General features: G+C 45.1%; 1 protein-coding gene across 5 annotated transcripts in view; it reads right to left on the minus strand.

The window, feature by feature from the left end:
- Window positions 1–6,007: 6,007 nt before the first annotated feature.
- The window catches only part of LOC144826067 (astacin-like metalloendopeptidase), a 551,078-nt gene continuing 531,985 nt past the window's right edge, over window positions 6,008–25,100 (minus strand). For 3 of the 5 annotated variants that reach the window (XM_078684378.1, XM_078684376.1, XM_078684374.1), the window contains one exon: window positions 7,042–7,465. In XM_078684378.1, the coding sequence (XP_078540504.1) occupies window positions 7,190–7,465 (276 nt within the window). In that variant the 3' untranslated portion in view covers window positions 7,042–7,189. Of the gene's footprint in view, window positions 7,466–25,100 lie in introns of all 5 variants that reach the window. The other 2 variants (XM_078684377.1, XM_078684375.1) reach the window with 1 other exon arrangement.

A 25,100-nucleotide genomic window follows, 5' to 3' on the forward strand; every position in this document is an offset into this window, starting at 1 on the left:
GTTACGTTACACAAGGACACATTCATTCCTTTTTTTTGGACATGGGGAAATTAAGTGACCTGAACCTGGTTCCCAAGTTTCAAAGTTGGCAGCTCTGGCCGTTACGGCACATTTCAATCACTCCTGTCCAATGTATTGTGCATGGCTTTGAGTAGGAGCTGAGGGTTACATTCTGAATCCCTTGCAAACAGGAGTCTGCAAAGGGATCGGAATTCTGTGTTGTGTGTGAGTTATAGTGACGGATTTTGGAAGGCCGGGCCTGCTGAATGTATCAGCTGAACAGACCTGGGAAAAAGGGTGACACTTGAACAATTCAGTGGGTTAAATACTGGTTCCGGGTTAAATACTGGTTCCGTATGTTTGGACTCAATTCTAAGTGAAAATCTTGGAATAGGTGGTATTTGGCGGAGCTGGAAAGTAATTCATCTGCAGTAATAGTAGTTACTGGGTGGGTTAACTACTTCACATTTTTCCGACCTGCTTGAAATCAGGGGCAATGCCTCAGCACAAGCCCCTGCTGGTACTGATGCCATGGAAAGACAGCATCGCAGCCAACATGTGGTACTCTTTCTGGGTATACCTTAATGTATAGCATCAGCCCCGCAAGAACTTCGGAAGGGCCTTGAACGAATACAAATACCTGCTGGTCACGCACTGTGAGTAAGTCGTCTTGTCTTCGACCACACAGCGTTAGCAAAAATGCCCTGTTATTGATTAAGCATTGTATTGACAATAATCGTTATAGCGCTACATTACGTAACTGCTTTGTGAGAGAGTTCAGTTTACTACTTCAAAGTCAAGCAACAGGTTAATATGTTTGTGTGATTTGGGGATGATATAGTTTCTCTCACAGATGGACTTTGTGTGAGGGTTCATAGGTGTACCCAACAATGTTTTTTGCTCGGGAGTTTGATTTGTGCACTGCTTCATTTCTACTAGAAATGTACAACGGCAAACAACAGACTACAAATTAAAACCAGGATTAGGTGTGCTACTCACATATTAAAGGGGAATCAAGGGGATCTCAGCTATAAGCAGCCACTGCATTCTTTGTTTGCTGACTCTCGGTGTGGGCCAGCGTCCTGCTGGATGAAATGCTGGATGAAATGAACAACACTTATGTGAATATCTGAGTATTTGTGGTACCGAGCTGACTGCATCTGGAACCCTGCGCCCAACTAAAAAACAATAACGCCTTGGAAATACAACCCCAACTCGCCATCATATGCCAGAGTCACACACGGTGAGGAGGGGGCTGGAGGGATACTTAACAGGGGGGTTGAATACTGCCAAATCTACGGAAGAAATGGCATGCAAATTATACACAAAGTAGAAATTACTCTTGACTGTGTCTGACAACAGAAAAAGACATAAGCCTTTTATTTCTGCTTGAATTTGATCTGAAAATGTGGAAATCCGGAACTAAAGAACGTAAACGTGCAGCTACATAGCAGCTGTGCAATATTTCATTTAGAATTCTCTATCAATGTACTTTGTCTGCATTTCACAATATTGTGGGTAATTACAAACATTGCAATTGTGAGCTCAGGAATCGGGGGCTAGGGGCAGAGGAACATGTCCTCTTTGAGTTAAATGCACATCATGATGAAGATATCAGGGCTGGGAGAGAGAGGACCAGAGAGCGGTGGCCAATGAATGACTGTGGACTTGCTTCTTCTTACAGCGATTTATGGGGTTCTCAGCCACAGGGAGAGGGCAGTGGTTTTAGTGATGAGATGGATAGAGTGGTACATGGAAAGGAGACCTTGTGTCAATGGCAAAGGGAGACGGGCATCAGTTATGGTTATAGGGAGAGCATGTGTTCATTATGCTTTAGGGGAAAAAGGCAGAGGTAACCCTGAAAGTAAGAAGGGGTGACATGGAGGGCTTGGCTTCACAAAGAGTTGAGGAAGGCAGCCAGTAGACTAGAGCAATAGGAAGGAAAATCGAGACCTCGCCATAATAAAACCTAAATAAATGTACGAAGAGGAAAACGAGAAAAGAAAAAGGAGCTGGGCATTTTGGGGTGTGTGGAGAAAAGGAACAGGGCAATGTGGGAGAACGCAGACGAAGCAGTCAGCCACGAAGACAGATGAAGTAGTGGACTTTATAACGGGAGCTCGGTAGTTAGTAGGGTGAATGCAGATCCTAAGAAATCAGGAGATGGGGGAGGGAAAGGAGACGGCTACTTTGACGAAGGGACATGTCAGCCCAAGATACAGAGTGGGGAAGGACGTAGAGGCCATTGGTGGGAAGGGAGGGGGCAGATGGTCACAGATCGAGTAGTGTGAAAAGGTGGAATTCGGAGAGGGGGGTAAGGGATAGAGTGAGCGGTTAGCTTCAGAAAGGGGAGTCGTGGAAAGGGGTTAAGAATAAAGGCGCGAGGGGCGAGATAATGAATGTATGTGGGTGGGGGTAAGGCATGTCTCAAAGGAATTAGGGAGGGGGGGGCTCAGATATAACAATATGATGCCATATTCACAAAGAGTGGAGCGAGGTCTGGAAAAGAGCAACGGCAGAGGAGGGTTAGACATGAGCGGAGAGGCATATTTCATATTGAGAGGCGCGGGCTTCACTGAAGTAGACGGGAGCCTCAAAGGCAGGGCTGGAGAGAGGAGACAGCGGTAGACATTTAATGGAGGGAGAAGTGAGCCTCAGACCTAGGCAACGCGGGAATTGATGGTGATGATAGAGAAGGGGCCCTATAATGTTGTGTTATATAATGCACAGGGCCGGCTCTAGGGTGGTGTGACCGGTACCACCGCACCGGGTGCTGATTTAGAACGGGGGTGCCTGTTTGGTGTTTGCTTGTTTACATTGTGCGTAAATGCACCTGCTGCCGCGCTCTAGCAATGTCCAGACAGCAATTAAAATGTAAAAAAAAAACTCCGGTGATTAATGTTCTTCCAGGCAAGATCGGAGTTTTGTCTAATAGACGTTTTGACTCGTCGAAGTTTTAATTCATGGTAAGGTAGTGCTGAGCAGAGGGTTAATATGCTTGCTGCGAAGAACATGTACCATGCATATAACAGTGAATGTATTGTAAACAGGTCAGTGGGTTACAGCTTTTGTCAGAGACTTCCTTTTGTTAGTTGTAGTTTACAGTGAACTATTAACTGTCATCATCAAAGAACTGCGTGCAGACTTCAAGGTATAGATTAGTGTGTATGGATTTTTCCCCCAGACTGTCATTATTCCAATGTTGGGAAAAGGGTTCACTTGGGTACAAATCAGTTCTTGGTATTAAAGAGAACATCAATCCATTGTGTTACATTTTAAATTCAGAGTTTGTGCTTCTCCAGACCAAGTACTCTTTAAATATACTGCCTATCAATATGGATGGCATGTGAATTCACCCCTTGTTGTCGTTTGTCTTATATAACATGTCCTATACACTGTTTTACACACCTATGATTGCTAGTCTCTGTGTAATGTGTGCGTTATGTACAGTGCTGTTATGTACAGTGGTGTTCATTCGACTTCCTATGTTGCTGGAGTGCATTTGGTTTTTTTTGCAACTGATTCTATGACTTTTTGGGGTGTATCCTCGAAAGTTTCCTGTTAATGTGGCTGACCTGCTTGCTGAAGTGCACTTTATACTTGCTTTTGAGTGACACCAAGTATTGCTGGTTTAATTCGATTCCGTTTGCTGACTTGTGATGCACGGCTTGATGGGTGCATGCGTATGTTTCCCTGTGACTAGTTTGTTCTGATATAATTTTCTTATTTGCAATAGTTTTCAGTACACAGTTTGCGCAATCAGTTATGATTTTGTGTGACTACCTGGATTCCTGGAGTGCCTCTGACTTCGTTCTGTTTCTTTACTTTTTGTGACTGTTGGTCCGGCGGGGAAACATTTTCAATTTATGTTGTCTTGTTTACTGGGAGCATTGCTTTTATTTTCCTTTAGTGTAATAGGCTGGCTGGTGAAGTGCACTTCCCATAATGTGCAGTCACTTCAATTTGCCTTTAGGTGACTACCTGGCTTGATGGTGGTTTTCTATTTGATTTCATGTAACTCCTTGTCTTGATGAGTGCATTGGTTTTAGTTTGTTTGAGGTAACTGCTTCACGTGCTGGTTTCATCACACAGCTGACACCCACCCTGAGAAAGCCAGAGCTACCCTGTTAGTGGTATCAACACCAGTGCGCTTAGGTTCCTTACAGCTCCTTCACTTGAAGTGGGTTACCACCTACCCGTTACTTTTTGTATCCTGCTCGTACCAAGTCAGATCCAGATCCAGACCAGTCCCCACAGTTGCTCCGGATAAGGGACATTGTCATGTCATCTCAGGCGCGATGTAAAGACTCCCAGTGAGCTGAGGACTCTTTTGGCTCAAGAACCAACTAGCTGGAGACCCTTGTGGTTGTTTAAAGATTTAAGATCAGCCTGTAACTCAGTCTTGAGCTAGGTGGGTGACCTCGATTACAAAGTGGCTGTGCCAGATGTCCCATTATGACCCCTTTTTCCTGTCTCCCCTTCAGACGCAGAGGGCATAAAACTGGGGGGTGCTCAACCCTGCCAAAAAACTGAGGGGTGACCCTAAGAGCACAGCTGCCATCCAATCAGGGGTGGGATGCTTTGGTGTGCTGGTCCGGTTTTCTGGGTGCATTGGCTCAAGTTTTTCCCATGTAATTGATTGGGTGTCTTGGTAAGTTGCTTTTATGTGAATGTCTGACTTATGACTGCGCATTCCTTTCAGTGTGCACTTGCTTCAGTTTACTTTTTGAGTCACTGTCTAGTTTGCTGGATGTATTGCTTTCATTTTTCTTTCATTAAACTGTTTGATTTGCTTGTTGCTTTTATGTTGGTGCCTGCATGCTGAGGTGTACTCTACTTCAGTTTAAATGTATGTGACTGGCCTGTTGACTAGCACCCTGCTTTCAAAGTGAAGGTTCACAGGTTCACACTTGCTTTAGTTTACTTTTGTATGGTTGACTGCATGCACTGTTTTGCTGGATGCATTGCTTTAAGTTACTACTTGATGCATTGCTTTCAGTTTGCTTTCAAGTAATTGCCTCTCATTTTCCTAATGCTTTGTGAAGGCTGTTTCCCAACTGCTGTGCAACTTCTACTCTTAGAGCTGAGATTTTTATGAAAGTCTTATAGTCTTTTTTTCAGCACCTGAGCATAATAGGACGGAATGAATGAAGCTCTGTGGTTATACTGAATAAGCAGCTACCTGTGTTATGCCATCTATTAATGTAATAACTGCACTTTCACAATTGCTTTATTAACCTTCCTGCTTTCTCAAATTTGCTTGAAAATGCACGATTTTTCTTCTTTTTTTCCAAAATTTTCTTGGGGGGGGTAACCCCCCCCAAACCCCCTTTGGGGGTTCGGGCTCGCTCACTGCGCTCGCTCGCTATGGTGCTGTTTGCAACTCATTTCGCGCCCCACCACTTTGAAATGTCACCCACCGCCCCTGAGTGGATGTATTAATTTGCTGAGCAACCAGCATGGCCTGTATTCCTTAAACATTAGTGAAAGCAGAATCCCTGGACACCACCAATACAATCAAAGGGTCGTAGAAATTAAGATTACCCATCACCCGTTCTCCTTGTCCCAGTCATGCCAATCTGAGGCTATCGCAAGCAAACAACCGATTTAGACTCACCAGACATAAAGCTGAAAAAAAACGTTATTCAGTGAAACAATTCATCACTGCTGCAAGAACCATGTATGGCATATTTTGTCCAATGGTATAAATCAAGTCTGTGATGTATGGTTTCAGTTTTTAAGATAACAGTAACATCTGCTTGTCTATTTTTTACATTAGATCTTGCAAATGTTCACGCAGCTTTAACTTATAATTTGATAAACTGGATTGCCTCTACATAAAACCGGCTTAGGATATCACGTCTCAGTCTCCCTATTTTCCACTAAGAGCTACAAAGTAGTTAAGATGCCACTAAAAAAATATTATAGATATCTTTAAACATTTAGAATATTTATATGTATGAAGCATTTATGTACAAATCAGTCAGTGCCAAAAACACTTCAGCAACAGGTTTTCAAGCACATGTTTATTAATATGAATATATATATACGTATGTTCCCAAAATTTACCCCTAGTGTAAAAAAATATTGAAATAAACAAATGTATTTAGGAAAGAACAAATATGGTAAAGAAAAGATTGAAAGAGAGAAAAATAGAGAGAGAAACGTCTCATTTTCGTGGTGCTCCGAATATTATGAGTAGCTGAGCGAATGTTAAGAACCTCTATCGAGTCTCACCAAAATGGAATATTGTACATCACTGGTCATTACAAGAAAATCATAGTCGAGTAACAGACTGACGGATGATTCGAAGGATTATGGGAAATTACAAAATTGGCACCATGACAAGGAATCAAACATTAGACAAGGCAGCTGGAAAGTACTGGCGAGGCCCTCACAGGGCATTCCTAGGCATGAAGAGTAATGCCTTCCTTCCATCTTTGGCACAAGCGCTGAATCCATGACCGAAGCCAGTACTATGGGACTTAAGGCCATGGTGCCACAGTCCAAGGGTGGGGTCACGTGCATGCCCATCAAATGCCTTTCTCCTGGTGCGCATTCATTGCACGCCCATGGAGGTGTAAGGAATGCGCCTCCATGGAGGAGGGGATAGTTCCCCCACAGAGGCATGGTCAATGCAATTCTTGAATATTTAAACTCTCCGCATCCAGGGTGCATTTGAATAGTCTGAGATTGTAGTCGATACTCTTATCAATTAATAATAACTGTTGGGAGGCAATCCTACAGACCACAGGGGTTGGCATGAAGGTCTGGCACTGTAAAGGCTGTCTTGGGTTTTGACAGAAGTCCGGGGATCTCTGCAGACTCGGCCAGTGGCGTTGAATGGCCTTTAGGACTTTGAGAAAACTCAGAGCTCTTCATCCACTAGTTTGCTTGTAAATGACTCTTTCCTCCATGATGCCGCTCAGCAGCAGCTGATAGTTCAGATGGAGCTCTTCGTGCTCTCCCAGGGACCACAGGGTTCCAGTGATCCAACAACAGGATGGGAATCTCTTTTGAAGCCGGAAGGACAGATCATTATCTGATTCATGAGACATTTAGAGATGTCCTCTTTAACTTTTCCCTTTAATGAGGTTGAATCCTCTCCTTTCTGTAGGATGGTCAAAGCGGCTCGAGGCGCCCCCGTGAGGGGCTCGCTATGAATAAGTCCAGTCTCTGCTGTCAGAGCTCATCTCTGCCCTTCATCTGACGTGTCTAGAGCCACGCCCTGCCTCGCAGCCAATGACAGCAGGGGAGACCCACCCCGGAGATAGAGCCTGCACCGGTGGGGTGTGTACAAGGGATGCTCGGGGCCAGGCCTGGACTCTTCGGCTACAGCAACTGAAAGACTCCAAGATGAAGGAACCCGAAGAGACAACTGCAGACTCGGTACTGACGATGCCCGGATCGGTCGAAGACGCTTCCCACACAAACCTCTGTCCCGGTCATTGTTAAGGTGATTGAACTGTAAGAAAAATAGAAAAGATTTTATTCTAGGTATAAGCATACTAAAAAGAGCTTTAAAAAAACCAAGGGTACCCCATACAATAGAACCTGGGGTTATAGAATATGTTAAAGAAAACAGAGGTTCAAGGGTGGCCTAAAAAAGGTCCAAAAAGAATGGCAAACAATAAATTGGTAACAAATTAATTGTAGGAGCAAAATATGTAGGGTAACATGTGCAATATGTTTCTCAGAGTGCACCGGCTGACTATCCCCAGCAGTTTTTTCTTCATGAAGCCATTTAACTTAATCAGCAGCTGCCGGCATACTAATATCGTCTCGCCAAACCACCAAGAGGTTTCCCCAACAGCCAGCACCACGCTCTTTCATTAACAGAGCCTCTAAGAAACATATTTCAGGAAGCTCATTCCCGTCCTGATGATGATCTTAAATAAATAAAGATCGAAACGTCGTCGACCCTCTCAAGGAAAATCCCCCTCTTCACTGTATATATGTCTGTGGATAACCCCTTGTTTCAATGTGACTGTTCACTATATTCACTTATGTCACTATAGGCACTTTTTTCACTTATATGAGCACCTGGAAAGCATTCTTACTTGTTGGAAATATGGAATAAATAATTTTCCACATGCTACCCTACATATTTTGCTCCTACAATTAATTTGTTAACAATTTATTGTTTGCCATTCTTTTGGGACCTTTTTTAGGCCACCCTTGAACCTCTGTTTTCTTTAACATATACTAAAAAGAGCAGCATGGCGTATCACCCATTGGACTTGGTATTGTCCCTGAACACAAGTGTTTACCTCCTTCTCCATCCCTAAGTGAGAATATCGGAGTGCCTTAGAGCCATTGGGCACTAGGGGCCAGATGTAGGTAATTCATATTTACCACTTCTTAAATACCGAATTTTACCGATTCGGTATTTAAGAAGTGGTAAATATGAAGGGGGGAGATGTAGGTATTTCCAGATGTGGAAATACCGAAAGATTCTGTATTTACCGAATCTGGAAATACCGAATCGGTATTTCCTATTGATTCCTATGGGCTGTGAAGCCCATAGGAATCAATGGGCAATACCGATTCTGTAATTACAGAATCGGTAAATACCGATTTTAGCAAGGGTGCAGGGGGTGTCACTTTGACACCCTCTGGCACCCCTCTTTTAGGCTTGTGTGCCATGTGGCACACATACATGCCCTTAGGGCATGTATGTGTGCCACATGGCACAGGTGTACATGCACAGATGTGCATGTACACCTGCATCTGTATTTTACCATGCAATTATATTGCATGGTAAAATACCGATTTTCAAAGCCCTGTGTCAATGTGCAACTTGGCACCTACATACCGAAAATGCATTTTCGGTAATTTTACCGACCGGTATATTTACCGATTCGGTAAAATTACCGAAAATGCCTGTTTTTTTCCCCCTACATCTCAAAATCCAATTACCGGTCGGTAACGGCCGAATTCGGCCGTTACCGACCGGTAATTGGCCACCTACATCTGGCCCTAGATGTCCATCAGTCAGTCCAGCTAGCCACAGCCAGGTTAGGGTCCTTCACATGTCTTGGGCCCCCGCTAGAAGATGCTCCCGAGCGAACGATGGGTAATGTCCTGCCTCCCTGTGCTAGAGGCTGCCTGGAAGCCTCCTCCACCATCATGCCTGCTCATCTCTCACCCACTTCCATCCCCTGGCTCGCACCCAGAGGACCTCTGCGTCCTACTGTTATGATGGCTCCTAAAGATCATTGTGTAATGTACACTCATGGGTTCCAGCTATGTTTTGGCAAAAGGTCTTTGCGTAGCCACCCGCCAGAGACGTTTTAATACATGGGAAAAGTGGGGTCTGGCCGAGGGCCCCAGCCTTTCAGGGGGGCCCCTGATAGAGCCAGCTCTGCCCTGCAGAGTCTTGCCCTAATGCCATTGAATATTTCTCAAACAAATCATTTTAAATACTGTTTAACTTTAATTTACTTTTAATGTCGGTGGTGTGTGTGTGTGTGAGTCCAGTACGGACAATCTGCAAAGAAATGTTGTGTTTATGTTTCATGCAAAAACCATAAAAAGTTTATTTTAGATCAAAACAGGGCCTCACATCTGAGAAATAGGAGGGTGTCAGAGATTATTAGTATAAAAAATTGGAGAGCTGCTGCTGTGTTACAATATTGAAAAAAACACATCACTATCCTTGAAAATGACATTGTAAACCTATTTAGAATTTGGACGAGTGTTCCTGTGCACTGTCAGGGTATTAGCCAAAGAAGGCCTGAAAGAGCTCAAATTATATCATAAATTCAAAGCTGTTCGAACAGGGTCCCCAAAATACGTTTGGCCCAGGGCCCCCAAAATACTTAAGATGTCCCTGCCGCCCGCCCGCCACTGTCCCTACGTACCGCATGGTAACGGTGCACACAGGTCTGTACCAACCATCTCATTTTCAAGTGAATACAAACTATGCAGCCCTGGGTTTGGGTTATGTGCATCGTTAACCCTCACATGAAGGCAATGGCCGCTTTGGCTACTGAAGTATCTCATGTGTTCTCTAACTGCACATCCAGCTTCCTAGGATCAGGGGATGGCTCTCAGGAGTGTGAAAGGTTAAGGCATCTGCCTAAGGTTCAGAAGCATTCACCAAGATCAAGAACAACATGTAGACTTTGTCAGAAAGGAAGATCAGCAGTACATTGGCAATTCTCCCACCCGCTAAGCACGTTTTTTGTGTCTATTGCCTATCGGCCCATAGGAATGAATGGAGTGACATTACCTAATAGTGATTCATAATAAAAATCAATATTTAGGAAGAACAATAGTTACTTACCTGTAATCTGTGTTTCTCCAGTTTTGGTGTCTTTCATAGATTCACATGCCTGAATCATTCCCCGTCGTCCAAGTGGGAGTCGCAAGGTATATAAAAAAGCAATAATATGCCTATAAGAAACCAAAAACCTTGGTAATAACCAACCAGGAAGTAAATTAGCCTTAAGCTACAGTGGAAAAAACTTCCACACCTATGACTATCCTAGTCATTTTGTATAGACCGAACTGCAGCCAAACAGGCGACAGTACCCAATAGAATGTTCTCCCCAGAGGCTCAGGCTCTCAGATTTTCTCGCACAGGAGTGAAAGCAACATAATGGCCTGAAAGAGCCTCTGAGGGGAGGTGAGCGGGTGCATGTGAATCTATGAAAGACACCAATACTGGAGAACCACAGATTACAGGTAAGTAACTATTGTTCTTCTCCAGTATTGGGGTGTCTTTCATAGATTCACATGCCTGAATCAGAGTAGATAGCAGTACATAACATCATGCTCTTTAGACGCTACTAATATCAAAGTGTACATGCATGCTTAGTGAAAGAGACATGTAAGAATCAGCATCTGAAAAAGAGCAAAGAGGAGGAGGGAGAACAGAGGCTCACCTTATTTGGAAAGATTGCGTAGAACTGCTCTTCCCACCGAAGTATCTGCCTCACTTGCAGTGTCCAAACAGTAATGTTTGGTGAAGGTATGCCTGCTGGAGCAAGTTGCTGCTCTGAAAATCTGATGGAGAGGCACACCAGCGAAGAGAGCGGTAAAAGAGCAGACCGCTCTTGTACAATGCGCTCCTGGCAAATATTGTAGAGGTCTTTCCCGCTTGCTGGTGACACAGGCTAATCGCTGAAGACACCCACCGGGCTATAGTCTATTTGGATACAGCGTATCCCTGACATACTCTTCCATATGCTACAAATAATTGATCTGTCTTCCGCAATGTGTTATTTCGTTGGAGGTAGAATTTGAGACATCTCCTGATGTCTAGTGAATGCAAGGCCCTTTCTGCCGCTGTTTGCGGATTTGGAAAGAATGTCTTTAGAATCACCGGATCATTAAGATGAAAGTCACCGGGAACCTTTGGCATGTAGGTCGGATTGGTTCGCAGCACCACTGAATTTGAGGTGAATTGCAAGAAAGGAGATTTGGTCGTGAACGCCTCAATGACACTGACCCTCCGTGCTGACGTCAGTGGTAAAAGTAAAGAATCCTTCCATGAAAGGAACTTGAGATCTACCTTATGAATAGGTTCAAAGGGGTGACGCATGAGCTGAGCGAGCACCACATTTAAGTACCAGGATGGAGGTGGACGTCGAACAGGAGGAAACATCCGGAATAATCCCTTAAAAAAATTGCTGAATTATTCTTGATGAAGAAAGGGAAGTAGTTCCGTCCTGACGGAACCTGGAGATGGCAGCCAAAAATACCTTGAGAGTGGAGTGAGATAGACCCGATCTAGCCAGATGAAGAAAGAATGGTAAGATCTGTTCTGGTTTAGCATGAATCGGATGTAGATTAGCCGAGTGACACCAGGCAAAGAACCTTTTCCATATGAGCTTCTAAGTCTTAATCGTGGCCGGCGCTCTAGCATTGGCTAGAACCTCTTGACAATCCGCCGGGATCCCTAAATGGGCGAATTCAATGTGTTGAGGAGCCATGCTGCTAATTTTAAGTGGGCTGGGTACGGATGGCAAATTTGACCCCCTTGTATGGTCAGGAGATACGGTATTGGTGGCAACTGAATGGGATTGCATTCCGAGAGGAGGCGAAGTTCGGTGAACCAATACTGTCGAGGCCATCTGGGCGCAATGAGAATCAGGGGGCATGGTTGTCTCTTCATCTTCCAGATGACTCTGGAAACCAACGGAATTGGAGGAAAGGCGTATGCATATATCTGAGACCAGTTCATCGAAAACGCATCCCCACATGAGTTCCTGTGGGGAATCCAGCTTGCAAAGCGTAGTCATTTGCGGTTCTGATTCGTTGCAAACAGATCCAGGTCGGGGTGACCCCACTCCCGAAAAACTCGATCTAGTCGGTTGGTGGATCTCCCACTCGTGATTGGATATTGCAGACCGACTGAGGGAGTCTGCTACCACATTGGAAATCCCTGGAACGTGAACTGCTGACAGATTGATTTTGTGATCCAGGGCCCAATCCCAAATCTCTTGCGCCTGCTGAGATAGTAGGGCCGACCTCGTACCTCCTTGTTTGTTTAAGTAATGCATACTTGTTGTATTGACTGTTCGAATCAGAACTGTGGACCCCTCGATGACTGCTCGGAAAGACTTCAGGGCTAGAAAAGTGGCTCGTAGCTCTAGGAGATTTATGTGCCACTTCCTCTGTTACACGCTCCATTTTCCGTTGACCATCACCCTGAAGGTGTGCGCCCCATCCTTCCAGGGAAGCATTCGTGGTGATGGTAAACCTTGGCACTTCCGTCAGGAATGCACATCCCTTTCTTAGATTGTCTCTTTGCATCCACCATTGGAAGACCTCCCTCATTCGAGGAGTTATGTTGATCATGTCTTCAAACGACCCTGAAACTTGTGCCCATTGGAGACTGAGTTCCTCTTGTAAGGGTCTCATTCTGAGGAGACAGTTGGGAATCAGAGGGACGCAAAAGGAGATCATCCCTAGAAAAGATTTGAATAATCGAACAGAAACGCACTCTTTTTGTAGTAGTAGAGAAGCCATCTTGTAGATCTTGAGTTGCCTTTCTCTTGAAACAAAAGCCTGAGTGAGCTGAGTGTCTAATGTGGCTCCCAGGAAAGACTTTCTTCGAGCCAAAGTTAGATGGGATTTCTAGAAGTTGACTGAGATACCCAGAGATTGAAAAAGTGAGAGGCACCTTTGAACATGCGCTTTCGCTGTTCCTAGAGAACTGGCCTTGATAAGGCAGTCGTCCAAGTATGGAACAATTTGAATGCCTTCCAAACGAAGATGTGCTGCCACTGGAGCTAGTATTTTCATGAAAACTCGGGGAGCTGAAAGAAGCCCAAATGGGAGAACTTTGAATTGAAAGTCCCTGCCAGCCACTCTGAACCTTAAGAACTTCCTGTGCCTGGGAACGATGGACACATGGAAATAAGCATTATGAAGGTCGAGGGTTGCCATGTGATCCCCTTCTGAGAGAAACTGGAGAATTTCTTGAAGCACTAACATCTGAAAGGACAGTTTTTTTAGGTATTTGTTTAGGGCACGCAGGTCGAGGATAGGGCGCCATTCTCCTGACTTCTTGCGTATCAGGAAAAATCTCGAAAAAACCCTCTTCCTCTTTGCAATTGAGGTACTTTTTCGATCGCACCTTTCTGAATCATTACATGTATTTGGGAGAAATGCTCCTTTTCGATGAGCTGGTGGTGGACCCTTTGGAGGAGAATTTGGAGGGGTTTTGACGAATTCCAAAGCGTGGCCCTCGGCTACTACATCCAGGACACATTTGTCCATAGTAATTTTTAATCAATTCGATAAGAAACAGGATATTTTTCCTCAAATTTTTGGCATTGGAATGGGTAGAGATGGTGGCAGGTTGTCCGTCTCATTTATTCTTGGAGGAGTCTCTTCCTCGATAAGAAGACTTCCTTCTTGCTTCAGAATAATTGTTTCCTCGCTGACCGTACGTTTGTTGTTTGTACGGTGAGTACCTTTGATTACTTTGAGTGGTTGGATACGAACGTTGTTGAGAGTATCTCCCTCTGTTGGAAAAATTGCCACGTCCTTTTGTACCACGAAAGGAGGACTTACGAAATTGCAGACTCCCCAGCGATCTCGCCGTGTCTGTGTCCTTCTTTTTGGTCTGCAATGCTTCATCTACGTGCTGGCCAAAGAGAAACTCCCCGTCATAAGGCATGTCTATGATCTTAGCCTGAACCTCTTGGCAGAAGGATGTTGATTTTAGCCAACCTTGCTTTCTCAGCACTGCTGCACCCGCCAATTGCCTGAAACCAGTAGCTGCTACATCTACTGCTGCAACAATCATCTCTGCAGAGGTACACTCTCCCTCATGCAATATCTTCTTTGCTTCAGATCTTTTGGGTTCCGGAAGCTTTTCAATGTATGGTGATGTGTCCGACCACATCTTCCTATCGTATCTCCCTAATATCGCTAGGGAGTTTGCAGCACGGACAGTAGTTGCAGCTATAGTCGAAACCTTTTTGCCGATGGAATCCAGACGTCTGCCATCTCTGTCCGGTGGAGCGGTTACCGGCGAAGATGGATTCCTGGCGCGTCTCTGAGCCGTGACAACTGAATCTGTCTTCGACTGTCCTATAAGGCATGCTGGCGAAGTGAGGGGTGCCTTATATTTCTTATCTACGTGAGGCAACACTGCAGGGAGAGAATTTGGCAACGACATTGTCTTTAGACCCTCTTTCCAAATAAAATCAATTATTAGAATTGTCTTAACTTGTTTTTGTGGTTGATCCTTAAAATCATACAGAAAACAGTCATCCTGTTTAGTTTCCATTGGAAATAAAAATCTTTTTGTTGCTCTTTCCATTATAAGATGGAATCCTCCGATATCCACAGGCGGAGAGTCTGCAGCAGGTGGGCCAGTTGAAGAAGGGGTTTGTGTTTGATATTCGTCCCACTCCGACAGCACAAATTTATCATCCACCTCTCCTTCTTCTCTGTCTTCGTCAGAAGTGACATCCCCTTGTGTATGGTGAGATGGTATTGGCGAAGGAGGGACTGTAGGTCGTATCTCTGATGTTGGAACCAGAGAAGATTGCCTTGGAGGTCTAAACGCTGACGTAGATGCTTGAGGCATAGGCGTAGAAAGGTGTGATTCACCCGATTCAGATGGTGGGAACCGGCGATAGTAGTCGTTTAACATATATTGTAAGTTGTGGAGGAGATCTACGGCATCTGTGCCGTAGGCCCGGAGGTAGGAGTCCGATTTTTAGGCACAAGGAACTGTTCCTCTTCTTCTTTTTGATCCTCATCATGGTACTTTATAAGCAGCTCAGATGGACTCCTGGCTGCACGAAACCTCTCATCCTCATCAGATTCTTCATCCTCCTCAGAGTCTAATAGTTGTTCTGGCAACTTCAACGGGGAAAGAACTGCCAAGGAGGAGCCCCGTCTTTCCAATAAGGAAGCTGTCGTAGACGGCGAAGCTAATGAGACTGCGGACGGCGCAGCAGACCACACTTGTAGCTCCTTACAGGATGAGAATGGTGCCGTCGACAGAGAAGGTGTATCGATGGTGACCATCGATGGGACAGTAACCTTCGTCGACGGGACATTCATCGTCGACGATGTTTTCAACTACGTCTTCGTCGACGAGGCAATCTTCGTCGACGATGTTCTTGACGACAAGGTAGTCTTCGTCGACAATGGGGCCGCCGATGACCATGTGTTCTTCGTCGACGATGGGGCCGTCGACGGCAGGGTAGTCTTCGTCGACAAGGAATCCGTCGACGGAATAACTTTCGTCGACGAGGTCTACGTTGTCGAGGTATGCTTCGACGATGATGCGCTCGTCGACATAAACTTTAGAATTCTCGTCGATGATGGTGCATCGGGCGATCAATGGCATTACCTTCGTCGACGAGATGGGTCGAACTGATACTGAGACCAGCGTCGACGGGGATGAGGCTGAAGACATTAACATCTTTGGCTTCCGTGATGAGAAGGTAACCGTCAACAACGATTATCATCGTCGACCGAGAAGCCATCGTCGACGCTGCCGTCGACTAAGTCATTTTCTGAGATAAAATTTTTTGAGATAGTCTCTTGGAAGATGAAGACTTTCCAGACTTTCTCGGGGGCATTCCAGGTCCAGAGTAAGAAGGTGGAGATGCCTTTTTTGAAGTAGAAGCCGAAGGCACGCCAGAATCCTTGGAGGATTGGGCTGTTCTCTACACATTTGCCCCAGGAGAAGTTATCTCTACCTCAGCTTTCCTCTTTCTAGAGGACATAGTTGACCCCGAGGCTATACTTCCTACCTCAGAAAGGGGGTTATCCTGGTCCTTGATCTTCTGCAGCCACAGGAGAAGACGAGCTTCCCTGTCTCTGAGGGTCTTCTGAGGAAAGGTTATGGAGGGGCATGTGCATGTATACACCTCAGGCATAATATTCAAAATGCATACCCATCATATTTGTGTGACCTGGCACTTATAAGTGTACTGTGACACGTATATACCTTTAGAGTTCACCCATTTGTCTAGCTGTCTCCTCTCTCTCATTGAGGCCCTCCTGTACAGAATTAAGGTAATGTATCCATTTGCACTCTTTGAATTTGAGGGACCTTGTCAATGATCCACAAGGTCCCTGGGTATGTATTTTGAATATTATGCCTGAGGTGTATACATGCACATGCCCCTCCATACATATTATCAATATGGTGTTCTATGCAATTGATGTGTATAAAATGCACTAGCCTCTATGAGGTCTGAATACGCATGACTTGAAGAGATAAAATGCACTAGCCTCTATGAGGTCTGAATACGCATGACTTGAAGATATAAATGTTAGAACAATGAATATGCTCTCGTCCGTCTTGGAAGAGCACTGATGTAATACACTTGAGTTGTACTGTTCCATGTGTTTACTAATATGGATTGACATTTCTGTTATTAGGCATCAGCATCACTTTGCAATTTAATATTTGTATGACTGTGCATGTGTATTCAATTAATTTGTTGAAATTATAAAGTGCTGTTTTTGAATACGGAATTTCAGATCGAATATAGGTTTCACTGCATGTAATGATTTAATTATGTGAATGATCTCCCTGAGTTGGTAAATCCATCCATTATCGTAAATCTGTGGGGTCCCAACACACTTGGATGAGATCCCGGCGAAAAAGCTTGCTTTACGTTTTTTTGTGAGAGGCGCCATGACGTGGTTAGTTTCATGACTGATCCAATTTGTTTATGGTTGCTATGCGACCGGTTCCGTCAGAAACGTAGAAAGTCCTCGAGGCCGTGGTTACCAGAACAGACTGGTTTCACAAGCCGAGAGCCGGATGACTGATGCATTGAGCTGCCAGCGAGAAGGAAACGGGACGCTGCAGCGCTAGTTTTATAACATCACGAAAGGTAATGGAGGGCTTCCGTGGCTAATAATCGCATGAATTGCTTTTGGGTAACTCAGCTGATCGGATGAAATTTACAAAGTTGTACTAGCATATAAAGGGATAATAAGGAATAAAAGACTCGTTTTACAGCTGGGGAGCACTATGCCAGAAAATATATGAGCTCTGTTAATTTTGTGAGCCATTTGAAACTACTGATTTGAATCAATCATGTGTACAAACACCAAGAGAACAACTTTAATCTTGTTTGGTTCTCTGAAGCCCTATGCTAAAAACGTGTGATCACTATTAATAACCACTGAACCAAGCGACCTGCCTAATAACCACTGAATAAAGCGACTTGTCTTATTAATTTAGACACATAACGCAGTAAGCAAAGACTGTGCTGGGTGGATGAAATTAATATTCCCCCCCCATTTCTTTTGAGGTACAGAAGACACACGCATGAAGATTCTGAGTCATTGAATTATGAATTAGGGTAAGCAACGCTCCTTTCTAATACCTAGGACTATCCAGTAAGGTGTTAGGGGACGTATAGTAATAAGCCCTATATGTTTCCATAGATTCCCACTGGAACCAGAGTACTCTGCCTTTCGAACCAGTGGAAGTCTGGGTGTGTGCCCAATCTCTATATCAAACAACAAACTTTAATCGAGGGGGAGACCTCCCCCTCGGCTCAGACGCCAGACTGAGGCAACGACGGAGAGTGCGTGGCCTCTTTTGTCCTGAGCGAGTGCCAGGCGAGGTGAGGCTGTTCCTCCCTACATTGTTGGGAGAGGTTTGGAAATCAAGATATAAGACTACTTCACAATTGGTAGGTCTTTATAATCTTCACTGTTTATCACAATATGTGGTAAGTGTTGCAGTAGTGTATGCCATAGGTCCTGATGAAAGCCCGTAAGGGCTGAAACATGTTGACCAACCAATATCTATGGTGAATAGTAAATTTGTTACACACTATTCTCGCTCTGTTTTTTAACATGCCGTTTTGATGGTCACATCTAATAAAGCTTTCTTAGACATCAATACAGGCATTTTTAAGTCACTATTATATACATTTGTGTTTACACTATTTTTCACAATTTTCTTTACACTGCAACCTGTCCCCTCAGCCTTATAACACTTTCCATCTTGTGGTTGACGGTTCGAACATATGATCTGATACTAGCTATCCTCAAGGAATCTCCTGAGGAAGTGTCTAGTAAACTCTTTCTCAACCCAGATGATGAAGTACCGCCAATGTGTGGGCTGATGGGTATCTTGAATTTTCTTTTTACTTTCTGAATTTTCTTTTTACTTTCTGTTTATTCCTTATTTCTCTCCTAGACAAGTTCTATTATAACCATTTGGTATAAGTATTTGCGGATACCATAAAACAGGTACCGTTGACAGTGTTATCCACAATAGACCCTTGATATCTTTTGTGTGTTAAAAAAAAAAAGTGTGCCCAATCTCGCCTTTTCCCACACGGGCCACCCAGAGGTGAGTAAAGTAATATGATCAGCCATTCCCCTTGACTCATAAATAAATGCAAATCCTGACTTGATTTTACACCAATTAATCCAACAGGCGACATCATCCCCCCTTTCAACCACAATCCCCCCAGTCCTGATGAAGACCCGCTCTAACCCACGAATCAGGCGTCACTAGGGCCGAAACTTCGACAAAGAAGCCCTTGGACCAACACAGAGTATTCCATAGCAATTGCCAACTGTAGTGGCATAAAGGAATATCTCCAATTGAATACTGTTTTGGCCAACATTTTAACCTCTTCCCTCACTTGTACATAAGTCACTATTTCTATCCTATCACTGCATGTTAAATCACTGCACAAATATATCACTATCACCTTATTCTGATGCGCCGTTTTTTGTAGAACTTTCAAATGTATGTATTGAATACAGGGTACCTATGAATGAGATTGAGTTCATAAAATAATCTACGTATACCCTATTGGTTGTTTTGGATTTGCATTTTGTGTTTGGTATATTGAAAGCAAGTTAATACTGCAATTTAAGAAGTGTATGAATAAATATACTAAAACTTGAAGAAATCTTTTCCCGACAGAACCATTGTTTATATTATATATACTGCCCAGGTTCTGAGGGATATTGGGTTACCCCATAGTAACTTACGACAAGACAAGCGAAGCAGCTAGCAGCTATGCCTACAGGACTTACAATAAAGAATTACTGACAGGACCACAGAAGCACCTGCAGCATTGCCTAGAGTTCACAGGTCTTGAAATGTGGGAATTACCGACTGTGAGAAGTTGGCCTGATATATGATGCTCACTAGTTCTAGTGATCACCTTGTATCAGTCCAAACAACCCTTATGGTGATTGGTTGTAAGTCAACCTTATAGACCAGCTATCCTAATGGTAGCATGGACAAAGCAGTCTTAGGCTAAACTCTTTTGGCATGTGAAGCCAGCTGTTTTACCACATATAACCCCTTGAATACCAGATGAAAGGACACCACGCAGGTTGTTATGAAAATAAACAGTATATTTATTAATAACAAACACCTCTGAACTCTACTCTTTATGAGATCAGAGGGCTAAGCACGTAACAATACTCTGCAGAAAAATACAATAGTCGCACAAATTACAATGGTGCCCTAGGGGCACAACAAACCATATACTAAGTAAATGGGTGAAGGAAATCGATAGAGGAAATGGAGCTGCCCAAAGGCTGTAGGATCGCTGGGACTACACTACCCTAACCTTAGGTAAGTAGCAGGAGGCCCACGGGACTCGTGTGCAGAGTGTGAACTCACACGCGAGATGCGGAACAAAGTCAATGGGCAGAACAAATTACAAAAAGGTAAGTAAAAGACAGTTCCTACTAGTTACGACTAAAACGACAGGATACCTGGACTCTAGGAGAGTGAATCTACCCTTGAGCACCGAAATGCTTTTGTTACCTCACCCACGGGCTGCGGGTGCATAGGTGTCAACGTGTGTCGGGTTTCCGCGTCGAAGTCTATGGAGCCTTGAAGAAAGATGCTGCAGGCGACCAGGAGGAAGATGTCCGGAGCGATCCACGGGTGGATCGAGGAAGATGAAGACCTGAAAGCAGAGGGGACAATGTTCAAAGTCACTAGCCAGTGACCGGTGTGGAACCAGGAAGGAACCAGATGTTGTCGTGGGTATCAGTTGAAGAGTGGACGCTTGACTCTGCAGCCACGTGGACCAGGAGGTGTCTTCGACGACCAGGATGGAGGCACGAGCTGTCCCACGCAGGCTCTCGCTGTCGGCGGTGTCTGTTCCGGATTCGGCGTCAACAGGCCTTGGCAAAGGCAACCCACACGGTGAGTGGAAAAGGCGTCTGGTGCGGACCAGGAGGGTCCGGGGTGCTCCTCTTTTGGAAGGGAGCAAGGGCCATTCTGGAGCAACAAGACCAGCAGTGTAGATTTCGTGGATCGTCGTCTAGGAGCTCACTAGCCAGCCGGCAAGTGACCAGACAACGCGTCGAGCAGCAACCAAGCAAAAGGGCCCCACGCAGATCTCGTGGATGCTGGAGGGCTGGTCTTCGGTGCAGGAGCTGCTCGGGGCTGGGGCTTCTCAATCCCCAAAGCACTTACTTGAGGATGCCTCTGAAGTAGTGCTGGAAGCGAAGTGCAGTTTCTCCAAGATGGCCGGTCCCACGTGTCTCGTCGCACCCACGGGTCTCAGCTGTGCTGCAGATGTGGGTAGAGGTCGGAGAGGTCTGGGAATCCGGGTTTCGGTGGGCTCTGAGGTCTGGTTCCGGCAGGAAGGACGACAAAGTGAACCGCTAGGACGCTTGATGGTGCCTGCAGTTGCAGGGTGGACAATCCTTGCCCACAAGGGAGATTCTTCAGTCTTCTGTGGAGCAGAACGTCGAAGTCCAGAGTTTCTTCTTTGTAAAGTTGTTCAGGATAATATAATTTGGAATGGGACCAGCTCCTACCTTTATCCTGCTAAAGGGGGCAGTACTAGTGACTAGGGGCCAGATGTAGGAGAGCAAATACCGGTCGGTAACGGCCGATTTCGGCCGTTACCGACAGGTATTTAGGATTCGGCATGTAGGGGCCATCATTTTACAGAATCGGTAAATTTACCGATTCGGTAAATTTACCGATTCGGTAAAATACCGAATCAGTATTTTTACCGATTCGGTAAATCCACATGTAGGTGACACTCCTAAGAGTGCCACAGGCCCTTAAGAGTCGGTATTTTACCACCCAATCCTATTGGGTGGTAAAATACCGAATTCAGGTGTGCATGCACATGCTCCATGTGGCCTTAGGGCATGCATGTTATGTTATGTTATGTTATGTTAAAATATTTTATACCGCGCACGTTCACCAAAACGGTTTCTTGGCGCTCATAACAGATGCGGAGGGCAAGGGCAGAGCTTACTCAAATGCCAACTTAAAAAGGAAAGTCTTCAGTGTCCTACGAAAACACTCGTAGGAAGGACAGTGGCGGAAAGAGGAAGGAAGGGAGTTCCAGAATTTAGGGGCTAAAAAAGAGAAACGGAGGCCGCCATGTTTCTTGCGACGGACTTGAGGGATGAGCAGGAGATTGTCAGCAGAAGAGCGAAGGTGTCTCGTGGGTGTATACCGCTTCAGGCTAGAGGAAATGAAGGCGGGCGCGAGATTGGAGAGGGCTTTGAATATTGTGCAGCCAAGTTTAAAAGTGCAACGTTTGGCCACTGGGAGCCAGTGCAGGCTCTGTAATAGCGGCCACATGGCACAGGTGTCTGTATTCAGGGTGCTAGAGGGTGTCAAAGTGACACCCCCTGCACCCTTGCAGAATTCGGTATTTACCGATTCGGTAAATACCGAATCGGTATTGCCCATAGGAATCAATAGGCAATACCGATTCGGTATTTACCGAATCGGTAAATACCGATTCTTACCGATTCGGTAAATGTAAAAAGAAACGTACCTACATCTCACTACTTCTAATTTACCGATTCATAAATACCGAATCGGTAAAATTCGGTTTTTAAGAATCGGTAAATTAGAATTACCTACATCTGGCCCTAGGTCTCTCCCATGGGTGGGACCAGGAAGGGGGGTGGTTACACCCCCTATCCTTTGTCCAGTTCCGCGCCAGAGCTGGGGCTGGAGTGCCCCAGCAACTGGTTTGAACCGGGGTATGCACAGGGACACCTTGTGTGCCCCAGGCATGTCTCATTCCTTTCAGCCCTCCCTACCTCAATACACAAAATCCTGTCTGGGGTGTTGCTAGCACCTCCCAAGGCAGGAAACCCTTTGTCCAGGCCTCCCTCGCTGGAAGGACTCCCAGCAGCAGGAGGTCAGACTTGTGTCTGTGGGGGCAGCATCCATTTTGTGATGCTAAGGCTCGGGTTAACTTTAACCGGGGTTCACAGTTATATACATGTCGTGTCCCTCTAAAAGGATGGAATGCTACCCCCGTCGCCAGAACTTGTGAGGGGGTAGTATTCCAATTCGTATGACACCTTACTCGACATGTTTTGATAATGCTATACCAAAGTTAGCAATAACCGCGAGGATTATAATGCACTTAAGAGTATATGGTATAGCGTTATCATGGAAACAGCTAAAGGATTTGGTTCTGAAAGCTGCAGACAGGCTCAGCTCGGGCACCATCTCACATAATTCCAAGCACTCTGCCTTCAGGATTGATAAGGCATGCCATAGGAGTGACTTATAGGGATATATGTGTCCATTTTAGGGTTAGATATAGGTATACTATATCTAAGCAAAGGGTGATTACACCACCTTGCCCCAGCTGTGTTATCAGCCAGTTGTGTCTGTTTAGGTGGCCAGCCAGGGGTGGCATAATACATGCTTCAGCCCCTGGTAGGCCTTGGGTGCACTTATGCCCTGGGTACCTATGGTACACTGTACAAGGACTTATAAGAGTGACCCAATACCAATTGGTAAATGCACCTAAAGTACATGTGTGTCAATTTAGAGAGAGAACAGCTAGGCTGTGGGTCTGATTAGCAGGCCCACAGCCAGGGAAAGTTGTAAACCAGTGAAGCAAAAATCAGAAATCTGGGGTGACCATAGGATTGCAGACCCTACTCTCCTACATAACCCCCCCCCCAAACTTAGGGAAATTAAACTTAACCTTGACCAGGTGAGTCTTCCTGTTCTAAGTGGAAATACCTGGAGAGACCATCTGCATTGCCATGGTCAGTCCCTGGTCTGTGCTCCACTGTAAAGTCCATCCCCTGTAGGGAAATGGACCACCTAAGAAGTTTGGGGTTTTCACCCTTCATTTGATTTAGCCACAAGAGGGGCTTATGGTCGGTCTGAATCTTGAAGTGAGTTCCAAACAAGTATGGCCTCAACTTCTTCAGGGCCCAAACCACAGCAAAGGCCTCCCTCTCAATAGCTGACCAACTTTTCTCTCTAGGGGTCAGCCTTCTACTTATAAAAGCAATGGGCTGGTCATGACCATCAATATTCAGTTGAGATAGGACAGCTCCCACACCCAACTCAGAAGCATCTGTTTGGACAATGAAGGTTTTGGAGTAGTCAGGACTCTTGAGAATAGGTGCAGTACACATGGCCTGCTTCAGGTCATCGAATGCCTTCTGACAGCTAACTGTCCACTGAACTTTCTTTGGCATTTTCTTGTTTGTCTAGTCATTGAGTGGTGTCACAATGACTCCCAATTCCAACATATTTTGTACTTCTTTCTTTATGCAGTCCCTGACGTGGTCAGGTTGCCTGTAGGTTTTACTCTTGACAGGCAGACTGTCACCAGTGTCCACCTCATGGGTGCACCAGTTTGTCTGACTGGGTGTCAGTGAGAACATTTGTCTAAAGGATTGCAGAACCTGTTTGCAATCCTTTTGTTGATGCTCAGAGAGGCTGTCAGAAAAGACGACACCATCTACTGACCCATCATCAGGGATCTGAGTGAGCAGGTCTGGGAGAGGGTCACTCTCTTCCTCCTGTCCCTTATCTGTGGCCATGAGCAAGCCCATGTCCTCCCTGTCGACAAATGCCTTGAGCCTGTTTACATGAAGCACCCTGTGGGGGCTCCTGGGAGTTCCAAGGTCCACCAGGTAGGTGACCTCTCCCTTTTGCTCAATGATGGTATGGGGTCCAGACCATTTGTCTTGGAGAGCTGCTGGGGCCACTGGCTCCAACACCCACACCTTCTGTCCTGGGTGATACACAGTCAGGACAGCCTTTTGGTCATGCCAAGCTTTTTGAAGTTCTTGGCTGGCCTCAAGGTTTTTGGATGCCTTCTCCAAGTACTCTGCCATCCTGGAGCGGAGACCAAGTACATATTTATTTATTTATTTATTTATTAGTAATATTTCTAAAGCGCGAACAATGGCCCATGGGCGTCTCGGCGCTAAAATATCTGTAGTATTTAACCAGAGAGGGGGGGAGCTGAATTTAATGATTAAAAAGCCAAGTCTTGAGTTGCTTGCGAAAGAGCCAAAGAGAGGGACTAGATTTAATCGAGTGGGGCAACGTATTCCATAACTTAGGGGCTGACACCAGGAATCTTCTGTCTCCCCAGGAAACTGTTTTAGTACGGGGAACCACTAGATCAATTAGACTGGAGGAACATAGTGTTCTGGAGGGACAATAAGGAATCAGATTTTGAACAAGAAAAGCTGGGCCCAGGTTATGCAAGGCTTTGTACACGATACAGAGAGTTTTAAATTTTATTCTGTTTCTGATGGGTAACCAGTGTAACTCTCTGATGGTGTCCGAGGCGGATTGATATTTGGGAATTTTTCCCAAGAGCCTAGCAGCTGAATTTTGTATTATTTGCATTTTATTTAGGACT

Source organism: Lissotriton helveticus, chromosome 3_2 (genome assembly GCF_964261635.1).
Source record: "Lissotriton helveticus chromosome 3_2, aLisHel1.1, whole genome shotgun sequence".
NCBI classification, from domain to species: domain Eukaryota; kingdom Metazoa; phylum Chordata; class Amphibia; order Caudata; family Salamandridae; genus Lissotriton; species Lissotriton helveticus.